Here is a 14306-nt window from a genome sequence, read left to right as displayed (position 1 = left end):
TTGAGTTGAAATTTTATTTCTGTAGGTTTAGGTTTAGTTTTACCTATTTTTTTTTTTCTCCTCTTTCTCTCTCTCTTTGAGTTCCTGGAAGTAGAAAAAAGAGAAAGAAGTCAAGAAATTATTTTAATATGGGGATATAGAACTATTTTAAAATGGAGATATAGCTTTTTATAGTTTCTAAATTTTATTCTCTTTTTAATAAAAATTCTAACCACTAAATGTGTCTAGATGGTGGTGGTTTTGTGCAAAGAATCTTTTATCTTCAAAAAGCAGAGTTAAAACTGACCCCTCCCCCCACAAAAATTCTAGAGATTATAGACAAATATGAAAATTTTGGAGAACTAGTTCTCAGGTGATGGGGGACCTTGAAATGATTTCCCCTAAGAATTTTACTGAAGTGTATGAAAGTGTAAGTAATAACATTACATTTTCTTTTTTCCTCTTTTTTAGTAAATGACCATAAGAGGAAGCAGAAAGTCCTAGGCCCCAACCAGAAATTGAAATTTAATCCAACGGAGTTAATTATTTATTGTAAAGATTTCAGAATTGTCAGATTTCGCTTTGATGAATCAGGTCCTGAAAGTGCCAAAAAGGTAATACTGTTAAGTTTTATGAACTTTGGATTCTGTGCTACATTTACCAATTTCAGTTCTGTGTAGAAGTTTTCACTTTCAATTGTTCAGATTGTTTTTAGGGGAAGTTATTGAATACTTCCTTAATTAAAGTCAAAGCCAAGAATATTAATAGAACTACTTCCATGTATTAGTTTATGTCAACTCTAAAGTACTCTATATACTTTTTTTTAATCAGTTCCTAAAATATTAAAGATTGTCATGGAAATTAGCATGTCTTTTCCATTATAACCATTGCTAGCTAGTTTCTTTCTTTCTTTCTTCTTCTTCTTTTTTTTTGTTAATAAGGTTGAAAAGTTGGAGAATATACTGTAATTGAGGTTTGATAAGACTTTTAATATAGCACCACAGAACCTTACCAACAAACTGAAAGCTAGATTTAGGTTACATAAGGAATAGTAATGTTTAGTTATAGAAGAGGGCTAATAATTATTAGTGGTTTAAAGAAAATATTAATGGATTAATTTGAGTGATACTTGACAGGGACAACTCAAAATTATGAACTTTTTAATTGGCTTTTTTCTTCCCTGCCTTCCAAGGAATGTTTATTATCTACTTGTGGAGTAAAATTCAAGAGCAAAAGTCTTCACTTCTTGATTCCATGTTTTTTTTTTTTCCAAAGGAATGAGGATGACAGAACTAATGCCTCTCAGTTCCAGTCTGATGTAGCAAATGCAGAAAATAGTAACAGAATTTCCAGAGGAAAGTGTTCTCCCATGTACCAGACTAGAACAACAGTGTCTTAATGGACTAGGACTTTGCCTTCTCTTAGAGTAGAAGCAGTCTTTGGGCCAGCAAGAGCACATTAGTTTTTCATGGTCAGTACACTCACTGCAGTAAAGTTTCTGTTGATATCAAATGAGGCTGTCAAAAAGATCTTGAGGCAGGTATCTTCATATACAATGGTTATGAGGTGGTTGATCTGTTTTTAGAATTAGAACCAACAGTTTCTTCACAGGAAGGCAAACATGAGGTGAAAATGCATGATCACTGGGGCTGTCCAGCAGAGTGATAGCAAGCCTGTGGCTGAAAGTTTTCAAACCAAATCTGTATAGCTGTTTCTCAGAATGCTATATTTTTGAAAATTTTACTTGATAACTTTTAAGGTCACATTCAGCCATTTGATTCTGTTACATGTGATTGTGGCGTTTCCAATTTGAGATGCCTATTCTTATATAGAAAAGCTTTAGAATTGATTAGATAGTACACTATACATAAAATGTCTAGCCAAGTTACTTTCTCAGACTTAAATTTATATTTATATTTCATTGACTAAAGCAGCAGGAACCCTTTTATGAAAATGTTAACTTTAAGATATATAGTATCTCGCCAGGCATAGTGGCCCACAGCTGTAATCCCAGTGACTCAAGAGGCTGAGGCAGGAGGATCACAAGATCAAAGCCAGCTTCAGCAATTTAGTGAGGCCCTAGGTAACTTAGTGAGATCTTGTCTCAAAATAAAAAGGGCTAGGGATGTGACTCCATGGTTAAACAACCCTGAGTTCAAATCCTAGTACCAACACCCCCCATACCCCCAAAGAAAAAAAAAATACATAGCATCTTAAGAATAGGGACCACACAGAACTTGTGAGATCAAGTTAGGATAAAATTTTTAAAATGAAAAATTGATATATTTGGGCCAATACTCCTACCAGTTAAACTCTCCCACTCCTACGGTATATTTTAGAGGACAGTATTTTAGTAAATGGAAATCATAATTATTTGTCTTATGTCTTGAGACTTAGGTCTTTTTGACAGGTGAAGCAGTGTCCTAAAATTTGCAAGTTAGAAAGAAAGGTGTAAGATGCAGTTTCTTTCCCTGAAGGGTTTCAGTCTAATTGAGAAAGTAAAGCAGAAACAAATGAATATTAAATAACAGTGCAAAGTGGTAGCACAAAAGATGTCCTCCCACAAATGATTAGTTGCCAAGTGAACAAAACATAGTTAAGTGCTCTCTCTGTAAATTCAGGATCTCCCTTGATTGTTGTACAGCTGGTGAATGATAAAGTCTTCATTGACACACCCACATAGGACAAGCTAGTTCCCTTTCCCAAGAACAAGTTTCTGACAAAAATTCTTTGCCTGTTGTCTTTTTTTTTTTTTTAAGAGAGTGTGAGAGAGAGAGAGAGAGAGAGGGAGAGAGAGAGAATTTTGTAATATTTATTTTTTAGTTTTCGGCAGACACAACATCTTTGTTTGTATGTGGTGCTGAGGTTGGAACCCGGGCCGCACGCATGCCAGGAGAGCATGGTACTGCTTGAGCCACATCCCCAGCCCCAACCTGTTGTCTTAAAATATAAAAAGCACGTTACCTCAGGCCTGAAGGAAGTACTCTTTGTATTTTATACAGTCATGAGGGAAAGTAAAAATGTATGTAGGGAATTTTTTCTCTGATTCTTACGTTTTCAAACACAGAATTGAAATCATATGTGGTTACCAAAGCTTAATGGATTTGTGAGTTAACAAAAAAATTCTGGCTTACTCTTATTTCAATTAAAATTTTTTTTTATCTAAAATTAGGTAGTAATTCAGAAGTTATGGCTCATTTTTACCTTTGGAAGCTTTTGAATGCTAAATTTTCTCTGGAAAATTGTTTTATAAGTTGTTTAAAAATTATCAAATGTATGCTTGGAGTTCTCTGGGTGAACTATCAATTTGTTTTGAAATATCAAAAGCATTTAAATTCTTGTTTGGAATATGAAGTCTCAGAATACTAAATTGATTCATATTTTATTAAATGTTGCTCTAAAACCTGTCTAGTTGGTTTTCTTGCAATGTGTTATGACTAAATTAGATCACTTTGTGCAGCTGCATCCATTATCATTCATCCTCATTGTCCTTGGGCTGTTATGGGAAAATAATGATATTTGGGAAAGGTTTATATGAAGGAAGAAGGAATGTGATGTTAGGAAATTGGACATCTAATCTCGTAGCAACTTTGAGGTACCCATTTCCTTTTGAAGAATTCTTTACTTAAAACAAGGAGGAAAAAGGATTATTTTAAACAACTTATCATTTTAAAAATATCGATAGATGGATGATGTTAAGCTAAAGATATGCCTTTTGTCTCTAATTTATTCTTAATTTAGTTAATTGTGAACCACTTGTTCAGGCATGCTTTCTAGAAGTGGATTCAGTTAATCTAATTAAATAACAGGTTGGCCTTTTTCTGGTCTATCATTTTTGCCAAGGAATCAGATACTCCTTGTTGGCTTTCAGACCACAGAAATACAGGAAACCAGTTTTGGTAATAAATGTGGTGGAACTAGAAATTTAAGTGTCTCCTGGATTTGAGCTTCTCAGTGCTATGCTCCCAGCTGGTCTTAGAAGAGAAATCATCAGCTGTAGTGCTGGAGTTTCTCTAAAATTTTTAATTGCCTAGGGAATACTTGCAAAATAAGAATAATTTTGTGTGGAAGTGAGACCTACTTTTGAAAAGTCTTTCAGGAACTGAAGAAATGGAAGCTAGGAATTCAGACATAGACTTTTAAAATAGTATTATGAAAAAGTACAAAAGAAAGAATATCTGGCTTTCTTTCTCTTCTCAGAGTGTTCCACAGTAACAGCATGAATGTCATCTAGACACACAAGTTTGTATGTGCCTTTGTATGTACCTAGGATGCCTTTTACTTAGGTTATGTGAAAATAAGTTATGCTCACTTGTAATTACACTACTGAACAACAGATTTAATTACCCCCAGTCCATAGTACAAGAAAATGAACCACTGTGGAAGTCATTAAACTTGAGTTTCAGTTTCACAATAATTTTTATAGTCTTCTTTAAATGTAGATACTATTGGACATACTCACTTTTTTCCTAATTTAATGTTATACTATTATTTTTAAGGAGAGAAATAGACTGTTTGGGGTTTGCTTTGCAGATAGGCTTTTTTTCTTTTTTGCCTCATAGCCACAAAAAGACATGTTGCATTATCAATGATCTGTGAATCTCTTTTGCATAAACAGGGCATGTGACTGCTTTTTAATTTTCTGAGAGATGGAAATATGCTAGTATTAGTGGTCAGGAGCATATGCATTAATGTTAGTGACTAATTTTGTTGACTAGTATTTTTTGCCACTATTTGATGCAGTACACCTTCAGAAAGCTACTGAAGTGATGCTACAAAATGTGGAAGTCTTCAGATCTTTACTGAGTTTGTGTAGAGAGGTCTTCTTGGTCTTCTCTAAATTTTTAACATGCTTCCCTCTTCTCTTCACTATAAAACTTCATAGTTCTCTTCCCTGCTTCTTTAGCATTTATAATTATCTAACTTTCCATTTTTGTGTTCTTGTTGATCTTGTTTAGTGTCTGTCTTCTGTTAGTTTAATGATGACGTAGATTGTATCTGTTTTGTTCACTGCATCCCTAGGGTTTAGAATATGGTAGATGCTCAATAAATATTTGTTGAATGAATGTGAAATGTAGCATCTACCCTGAAGGAATTGAACTCAATGATAAAAATATGATCAAGGACCAGCTACGTGCTACTTTTTATCCATACTCATGAAAATTATGTGTATACCTTGAATGAACAGCTATATAAGCACTAAAGAGGTACTTTATATTGGAACTGTCATTGCTTGGAGACAGTAGGGGTTTCTGGAATTAATACTCTGACATTGGCTCAGTCTAGCAAGGCTTGGGAAGAAAGTAGTATTGAACAGACATGACAATTTCCAAGAAAGCATGGTTGGTTGAGAAGGGGAGAAGGATTTTCCAAGCAATGAGCATGACAGGAGATGCCTGGAGCCAAGTCAGACAGAATGTGTACAAAACATTTTCTCTGACCACAGACTACTGAGGGAACTTTGGGAAGTTCAGAGCTATTTGGTGAGGAGAGCCAGTTTTGTGATGGAACAAGAATTAGGAGATTTAATTTATTATGCAAGTACCTGGGAATCACAGCAAATAACAATTATTAGCCAAAATTTTATCTATAGAAGAGAATTCTTAAGTCTTGGGGATTTATAGAATGTAGGAAAGCCCACTGAGGTGCCATAAAGTGAGTATGGTTTAACGATGTGGCTATGGCAGTGTAGCAAAAGGGACAAACATGAAAATTTCTAGTGAAAAATGCAACAAAGCTTATAAACTATGTATCTGGCCAAAGGAATAGGAAGTAATGAGGACCTTATCAAGGTACAGATTTTAGTAGTTTTTCTCTTAGAAGTACTTAAAGGAAGACTATTGAACAGATTAAGGATGAGAATGTATATACCCGTCTCCTAAATTTTGTTAAGTGGGATTCTCACAGAAGGCTCTCTAAATAAGCACTGAAATGTGAAATAAGTCCGTTTAAGGAAGTTGCCTTTTTTCTTTTTGGTCAAAACTCATGATAAATTCTGACCCTTTGGTTGTATATTTCAATTTAGTAAGATAGGATATGCTCATTCTTTATAAGATTTAAAAATGTAGTTTAAACAACAGGCTGACACATACTTACAGGTTAATGGAATTTGCCTTCCTTTACTCCAGACACCACTGATTTGACATGAACTAACAACTCAAATTTTCTTGCTTGCTCACTGTTGAACGTATATCTTTCTTGATTAGTGCTTTACTTTCTAACTTAATCTTTTAAAATAAGGTCTTCTGCATTTCTTGCTTTGCATGTGTCTTAATTTCTTCTTCCTTCTTTGTTCATTTGAAGACATTTCTCCCACAATCTAGTAGGTTTTACACATACAGACAATCGTTCTTCATTCTAACCAGTTGCAGTTGAGAATAACAACCATATTCCACAGAGTTCCTCTGAAGGCCAAGCATGCATTAAGATTGTTAATACTTGCAACAGCCTATGTATTATCTTCATTTCACAGATGAGCAAACAAGTTAGGAGACAGGAATTGACTGCACATGGATTGTGCAGCAAGGACTTGATTAGAACTAGAACTTAAGCCCTGATCTGTTTAACTAGAAAACTGACATTTTCTCCAACACAGAGCACAGTCTCAAACCATTTTATGTAAACTTGTTTTTTTTTTTTTTAATATATATATTTCTCTGTACCATCTGTTTTTTTTTTTTTTTTTTTTGAGTTTCTTGTTGGTTTTAACTATTTTTTGATTGTGGTTTCTTTATTAAATTTAAACCTTGTTTCAGCACATGAGGTGTAAACATTAAAATTTCATGCCTTATATTAAGCCTAAAGGTCCACCAATATTGAAACTTTTTTTTTTTTTTGAAGTGAATATGTTGTCATTACTTTTTGGAAAATGCTTCTTTTGCATTCAAGTTTCATTTATTAGAATAAAATTATTTTACAGTTAAATTTCAACTTAGCATATACATACTGAATACTTATCATGGACCAACTAAAGATTAAACAATGTCTTGGGAGCACAACAATGAATGAGATATCTGGCCTTCAGGAGCTCCTTCACATTCTAGGTCAACAGAAAGCATGTAAATAGTACTGTAGTCATTGCCCCAGGATGATGCTCCCAGTGACCAAGTCCTTATTGTACATTTCATTTAACTAAGTGTGTTAAAATCAAATTCTAAATGTAGAATTTTTCCTAGGTATGCCTTGCAATAGCTCATTATTCCCAGCCAACAGACCTCCAGCTACTCTTTGCATTTGAATATGTTGGGAAAAAATACCACAATTCAGGTAAATATGAAAATATTAAATTTGTGACTAACTTTACATGTGTAAATTTTATTCTTATGTTTATCAGAAGCCTCCATGAACATGGGCTTTAACAACTGTAGAATTATTAGCTTCATAATTGTTAGAAAAGTAAGCACTATATACTGCAAAAGCCAACATATGCCATATTTTTTCCTTGAAAAAAACCTGGAAAAACTTGTAAACAGTTGAAAATATGGGCTCATAAAAGTCATATATTTTACCTCCAGTCACTGGCTTATATTTTACAGTGAAGAATATATCCTCTACCCTTTTTAATTGGTAGTTTGAGTCAAAGTAATCTTAACTTTAAAAAGAGTTGAAAGCATATAAACTCTTCTGGCAATGTGTGATTTTATGCAAAATTTGAAATGCTTCAAAACTTTTGAAGTTTTGAAGGGGAGTTCATTAAGATTGTCAAAATACTGATTTTATATTTGTGAATAAAATTGCAGAGAGGAAAATGAGCATTTTGCTAAAAATACAGGTAGCTTCTAGGCAGTTTTGTGACAGTAAAATAGTTTTGTCCATATTTTTGTGTCAGCCATGATATCACCAAGGAAAGTTCTAGATGATCATGTAATTCTGTACATCCTGTTTATATGCCATGTAATTTTTAATCAACCATGTTTTAAAATTCATAAAAGGATAGAGAAAAGAGTCCATGTTTCCTATTAGCCCCCTTGTTTATTAGCAACTTGCACATCAACTTGCTGACTGAATCATGTGTTCTCTCACTGTCTAAGGAAGAAAAATAAACCAATTGTGTATTTATAGTGAAGGATCCATTCACGCCAGCATAGCCTGGGGCTAACAGATTATTAATTGTACTGGAATTATATAGGTATTACATTAAAATATATCATTGAAATAACCTGTATATTTAAAGTATTCCAGTATCACTATATTGTAAATACATTAAAACGTAGTATAAGTACACAGTGTCCACAAATGCATATGGTATAACTACACTTTCATTACTTTAAAAGATACTAATCAACACTAGAGATGATGTATGAAAATAATGTGCACAGAACAGCTTTTATCCTGGACTGTATAGAAATTGAACAACAAAAATATTTAACTTTTCTTATTAAAATGTATATTAATTATAGCTTAGGCTTGAGCAACACAGTTTTTTTAAGTTTGTATTAATAAAAAGTAAATTCACTTATTGCTTAAAAATAAAGCAGTATAGAGCCTGTACCATTAGTCATGTAACTGTTTCTTTGGATCATCATCAGGCTACAGAACGATGATCATCAAGGTTATCTTCAATTAGATCCTCATATAGAGTTGCAAGAGAGTAGCTGAAATGAAAGTTTCAAGAGGTACAGGGTTGTAGGAGATAGTCTTCAATTTCCTAGTTCAGTTTATTTTTAATATAGCCCAGTTCTTCATGCTACTTTTCTGACAGCAGTGATTTAGTTTCATGTACAGATCCATGATTTCTGCAAGAATATAATTACTTGGGCTCAGTAAATACAGTCAGCTTCATTATACAGTTGGAAACCTGATGCCTGCTTTACTGCTTTTCACATTTTCCTTTGTTCATTCCTGTGGGCATCTCTGGTTTATTATACTTTAAATAGTTTATCGATTCATAACTCTTTTATTCCTAGATTTTCTGCCAATCAGTTCTTCTCATTTCTTTATATAACTTGATAAAATTTGATGATTAATACTTAAAATATTCAGGAACACTTTTTGTTATTACATCCTTCGGATTCCTTCTTCTTCAGCAAGTACTTCATAAACAACACTGGCCAAAGTTTTGTTCAGTATCTCCATAGGGTACCATCTGTTAATATCCTTCCATGCTATTACAGAAGCATAAACTGCATCTTTAAGATCAAAAGAAGCCTGAAATTTCCACACACTACAGTCAGAATTCATTAATTTGAGAGTGAAAGATGCCCAATAATCCACTCTTGAACTTCTGGATGGCACCTTGATTCATTGGCTGGATTAAAGAAGTCCTTTTTGCAGGCAGGTAGGTGATAAAGCTGTTTGCACAATTAAGATTCAAAGTTGGAAGATGTCCCCTGCAGTTATCTAGGAAAAGAATCCCTTAGCTGGCCTTAAGCGTTCTGAGGTATTCTTTCAGACCCAGTATCACATTAGTAAAAACCAGTTCTGTACAGGAAGATGTGTTGCTCCTACAGGCTTCCAGACATTTCTCACAAACAATAATAATTCTGTTTTTCTCTTTTAACTTCAAAGAAACTATGAGGATTCTGTATTCCTCAGTCAGATTATTATTGGGCAAATAATGTCAAAAGTACAGATTCATCTTTGTTATTAAATTGATAAGATGTCAGATTATGCTTCTGGACTAAAAAATTGAAAACCTCATGAAGTTGTCTGTAGGCTCAGCATCAGCAACTCCAGGTCATAACAGACATGCTTATAAATGCTGTGTGATGTAATCTGAAAGTATAATGTAGCTTCACATCAGAATATATGACTTTTCAGTGAACATTGTTAACTTTATATTACTAAAAAGTAACACAAATCTTGATATTAGATTTTTTAAGTGCTTATTTGAAAACTATGTACACAATCTATGTCAAACAGTGTAGGAATTTTCCACAGTTGTCACTTGTCAGTTCTCTAAAGGGTCTCAATATAGCTCTAAATGATTGTGACTAATGCTCTAATCACTTGAATATTGGTAGTTCTTAACTAGCCACGTGCATCAAAATCACTGGAAGAGTCTTTAGAAATACAGCTATGTTGACTGTGGCACAGGCCCATAGAATGTGCAGGTTAAGAACCATTTTGTTAACTCACCTATTTTGAAGTTATTAATGATCACAATTCTCTTTATATCTTCTTCACCGTTGTTTTTTACTTCTAATTTCTGCCTTACGATCAAAATTATAGGCTTTCTTTTCACATGTTGACCATTTTTAATATCTTTTCTTGATATTTGCTTTAGGCTGTTTTAAGTGTCAGTAGGATCAATTAAGTAGAAGTTCCTTAAAATAATCTCAACAGTCTAGGATTAGACTTCTGAAGTATATCACAGAAGATGGCCAAGGCCAGAAGCATTTAGTAACTAGTTTCGCTTTTATTCTGCTGAGGAGCTGTGTCATAAAATTTCAGTCAGGTAATTGTCAGAGAAGCCAGGTCTCCTGAGATGACCCACTTTGCCAGTTTGATGCTCCAGCCCCTCAGGGTGCCCCACATGGAGTAGGCCACTGGCATTAGGCTTTGGGAGCTTTCTGGGCAGCATTAGAATTTCCAGACTATAAAACCACATTGAGAATCTGCTACCCAATCAATAGTGAATTCTCATTGAAGAAAATATAGAATGTATAAAGGTCTAGTCCCAGCTGTTGAGAAATATACAGGATTTGAACATGAGAAACATTTAAAATAACAAACAACACAGGATCCTATATATGCTTTCACTTTATGTTCAGCAAAATCAGTCTGTTCTTGGATAAATCTGGTGGCTAAATTTGGCCAGAGAAATAATAGCACATTTTCACCTTAATTATTAAAGTCTGTAACTCAAAACACTAAAAATTATTCAGTTTTAGACCCTTAGCTAGTGGCATACTACCAAACTGTTCACAAATTCACATACCTGTTCCAAAATCTTTAGTGTGTTTGTTACGCTTCCTTTTTGATGGTATAGTTATCCCATTGTGTGTCCAGGACCTGTGGTACAAAGTTGAATAGCAGTAATGCTAGCAGGCATTGTTTTTGTCTTTGGTTTTAATGATAATGCTATTTGCAAGGTATTTTTGATAAATACCCTTTATCAAGTCTAGAAAATTTTCATTTAAAATTTTAAATTTTCATTTCATTTGATGAAGGCTTTTTTTTAAAAATCACATATGTGTCAAACTCTGTCAAATGGTTTACTGAATGAATCGATTTTCCCCCTTTAGTCATATGATAAATTGCTTAGATTTTCTAATGTTGAATAGCATTCTGTGTTTTGGTGCTCTGGAACACTGTATAGCTTCAGAATTACCTGAAAAGTCCATGCAGACTTTGTGTTCTGGAGAGCTGACAACTCCCAAGTCACCCAGCACATTTCTAGTTGTTGTATTACCCAGAGAAAATGCTGAGATAGTGTGAATGTGATGATATAGGCTTATTAACACATTGATTCTTAACACACTGACAAAATCAGAATCAACTGAGTTAATTCCAATGCCATATGAACGATAAAGTGCAGAATTCCTAATGTGACAAATAAAACTTTGCATGGTCAGCCAAGTGCGGTGGCACACACTGTAGTCCTAGCAACTTGAGAGGCTGAAGCAGGAGGATTGTATGTTCAAAGCCAGCCTCAGCAAGTTAGCAAGGCTCTAAACAACTTAGAGAAACCCTGTCTCAATAAAAAAGGCTGGGAGTGTGTCTCAGTTTTTAAGTGCCCGTGGGTTCAATCCCTGTTACAAAAACAAAACAAGTGTCCCTCCTGCACTGTCTACTGGGATAACCACTAGCCAAATATATTTTTAAGCACTTGAAATGTGGTTAGTGCAACTGAAGGACTGGCTTTTTAAAATTATTATTTCATTTTCATTTCAATTTAAATTTAAATGGACACATGTGGCTTGCTAGTGGTTACACTTTGAGGCAACACAGATCTGGAGTCTAGGCCTTATCTAATCTTCTATCCTGCCTTCTACCACCTCTTGCATCCCTTACGTTCTAGCTGAATTTAATTACTTGATGTTTTACAATTGTACTGTGCTTTTTAAATGTTCTTCTCTGCCCAGCATGCCTCCTTACCAGCCACCTGGAGACTTATGATTCATTCCTGAGGACTCTATTTTAAGTGTGGTCAAGTCATGAAGCCTTTCTTGGCCCAGCTTTCCTCAGAAGAGTTGGGGCTTCCTCTTCTGTATCCTCACTGTACTTAGACATCCAGTGCACTGTGATTATTACACTTAACTCCCTACTGTCTTTTTAGTACTTTCAAAGTAGAAAGCACTTATCTTTATCTTTATATTTATCTTTCTGCTCTCAGGCTTTAGTACATTATAGGTTCTCAGAAAATACCTGACTTATACCAGGAGTTAATAAATAATCAGTAGAAATGGGCAAGGCTTGTTCGTGGGAGAGTTTTTTGTGTGTCTACAGGGAAGTATGGGACTTGGGAATAATGGTAAATAAACCATTATATAAGGCTCTTTGAATTCAAGAGAAGCCATTTAGGTTTGCTTGATTCTACCAGAAAATGAGCATGATTGAAAGTTCTGGGCAAGAGGCTAAGCATCTTTTCAGGGCATTATGTCTTGTGTTAAGCCACTGGTGGATTCAAGTACAGAATATCCAATCAGGTGTCAGCCTGGCAACTTGACACAGTTGGCAGCCTGTGGCATCAAGACACTGGGCCATGAAGAATTGTAGCATATGTCACCCCAGAGCAGATCTGCCTTAATATTGAGGCAGCTTCTTTTTATCTAGCCACTTTGCAGGTGCTCCCAGCTGTGACTGTACTCTTTTTTTAGGGAAGGCATCTTGCTAATTCAAGCCTGCCCGCCCCCCACATACACACCAGCTGAAATCTCCATATGGGACCAACACTCTAGTGCAGTATAAACAACTTTGTGAGCTTTTCAAAGGCAAATGGAGTAAATGCAGGATACTAAGAATTTTCTAATGAGTAGATAGATGAGAAATTGGTATTAGAAAAAGGAAAGATTAGGAGGGCTTGAGAACAGAAATAATGGTTCATTTTTTCAGGCAAAATATGTGGAGAAAATAAGCAAATATCTTGGGCTTACCCCATGATTTGGGTTAGGAAAAAATGGGCAGGCAGAGGGTGGTCAGGAATAGTTTTTCTAGAATGATAATGATGGAAGACAATTGGAATATAAGGATAAAATATATGGAGAGGAAATATGGGCAGCAGGCATTCTTCATCATGTCAGAAGGTGGTCAGTAAAAGGAAGGAAGAAAAATATGTGGCATAGTAACTAGAGTGGAACCTGTGCAATCAAATTAAACTAGTTTAGGAAACAAGCTGACCTGTTTGTGTTTGAAGACAGAGGAGATAGAGCCAGTAGAAATAAAATCAAAGACATTTAAGGAATGGGGAAAGAGTTGGATAAGGATGAGACTAGTTAATTTTAAATGGAAAAGGTAAGACTGTTCTTGGAATATTGAAAGATAAAGCAGGGATGAGGTACCACATCAGAGCATGGATGTGGCAGGAGGCACAGAAAGAGAAGAGCAAATGTGGCCAAAATGTAACTGTTAAAATTAATAATATTGGGGCTGGGGGTTGCGGCTCAGCAGTGGAACACTCACCTAGCATGGGTTCAGTCCTCAGCACCACATAAAAATAAATAAATAAAATAAAGGTTTCCTGTCCAATTACAACTAAAAAATAAATTATTTTTAAAAAATTAATAATATTGCTTTTCCTGCAGCTAACAAAATTAATGGAATACCCTCAGGATGTGGAGGAGGAGGAGGGAGTGGAGCTAGTGGCCAGAGAACTCCACTATTTGAAACTTACTCTGATTGGGACAGAGAAATCAAAAGGACTGGTGCTTCTGGGTGGAGAGTTTGTTCTATTAATGAGGGTTACATGATATCTACTTGGTAAGTCCAATTTTAACAATATTGTATATAACTAGAAGTGACTTTTCTGAGAGGAATAATAAAATTCTGCTGCCTTTGATAACTTTCAGGTTATGGTTAAAAGAATATTTTTAAATAATGTTTTAACAGATATATTATTTTAAAGATAAGGGCATTTTTACATTTTGTAGTACCAATATCCTTTGAAAGAAGTTGACATTTATTCCTTATTGTCAAGAATAATTTGATCAGTGCTTGTTTGTATTTTATTTTGTAATCATCTTTTAAAGTTGGTTTGTTCACATCAAAGTCCAAAGACGTTTATGCTGAATTTGCTTCATATATTTCTTAGCCTTTTTAATGTAAATGGTCTTCTCCTACCTCCTTTATACTTAGCACTTATTTGCAAACAAAGCCAGGTCATTTGTTCTGTAGAATTTTCCATTCTAGATATTGCTTGTTTTTTCCTTGTGATATCCTCTACCTCT

The 14306-nt window shown here is 34.6% G+C and overlaps 1 protein-coding gene across 2 annotated transcripts in view; it reads left to right on the top strand.

Moving 5' to 3' along the window:
* The window catches only part of Mtmr10 (myotubularin related protein 10), a 52182-nt gene that overhangs the window by 13708 nt on the left and 24168 nt on the right, over positions 1-14306 (top strand). For both annotated transcript variants that reach the window (XM_027955953.2, XM_071608681.1), the window contains exons 5-7: positions 451-593; positions 7155-7245; positions 13665-13839. In XM_027955953.2, the coding sequence (XP_027811754.1) occupies positions 451-593; positions 7155-7245; positions 13665-13839 (409 nt within the window). The remainder of the gene's footprint in view (positions 1-450; positions 594-7154; positions 7246-13664; positions 13840-14306) is intronic.

Source organism: Marmota flaviventris, chromosome 2, assembly GCF_047511675.1.
Source record: "Marmota flaviventris isolate mMarFla1 chromosome 2, mMarFla1.hap1, whole genome shotgun sequence".
Taxonomy (NCBI): domain Eukaryota; kingdom Metazoa; phylum Chordata; class Mammalia; order Rodentia; family Sciuridae; genus Marmota; species Marmota flaviventris.
This window is presented reverse-complemented; position numbering and strand designations above follow the sequence as displayed.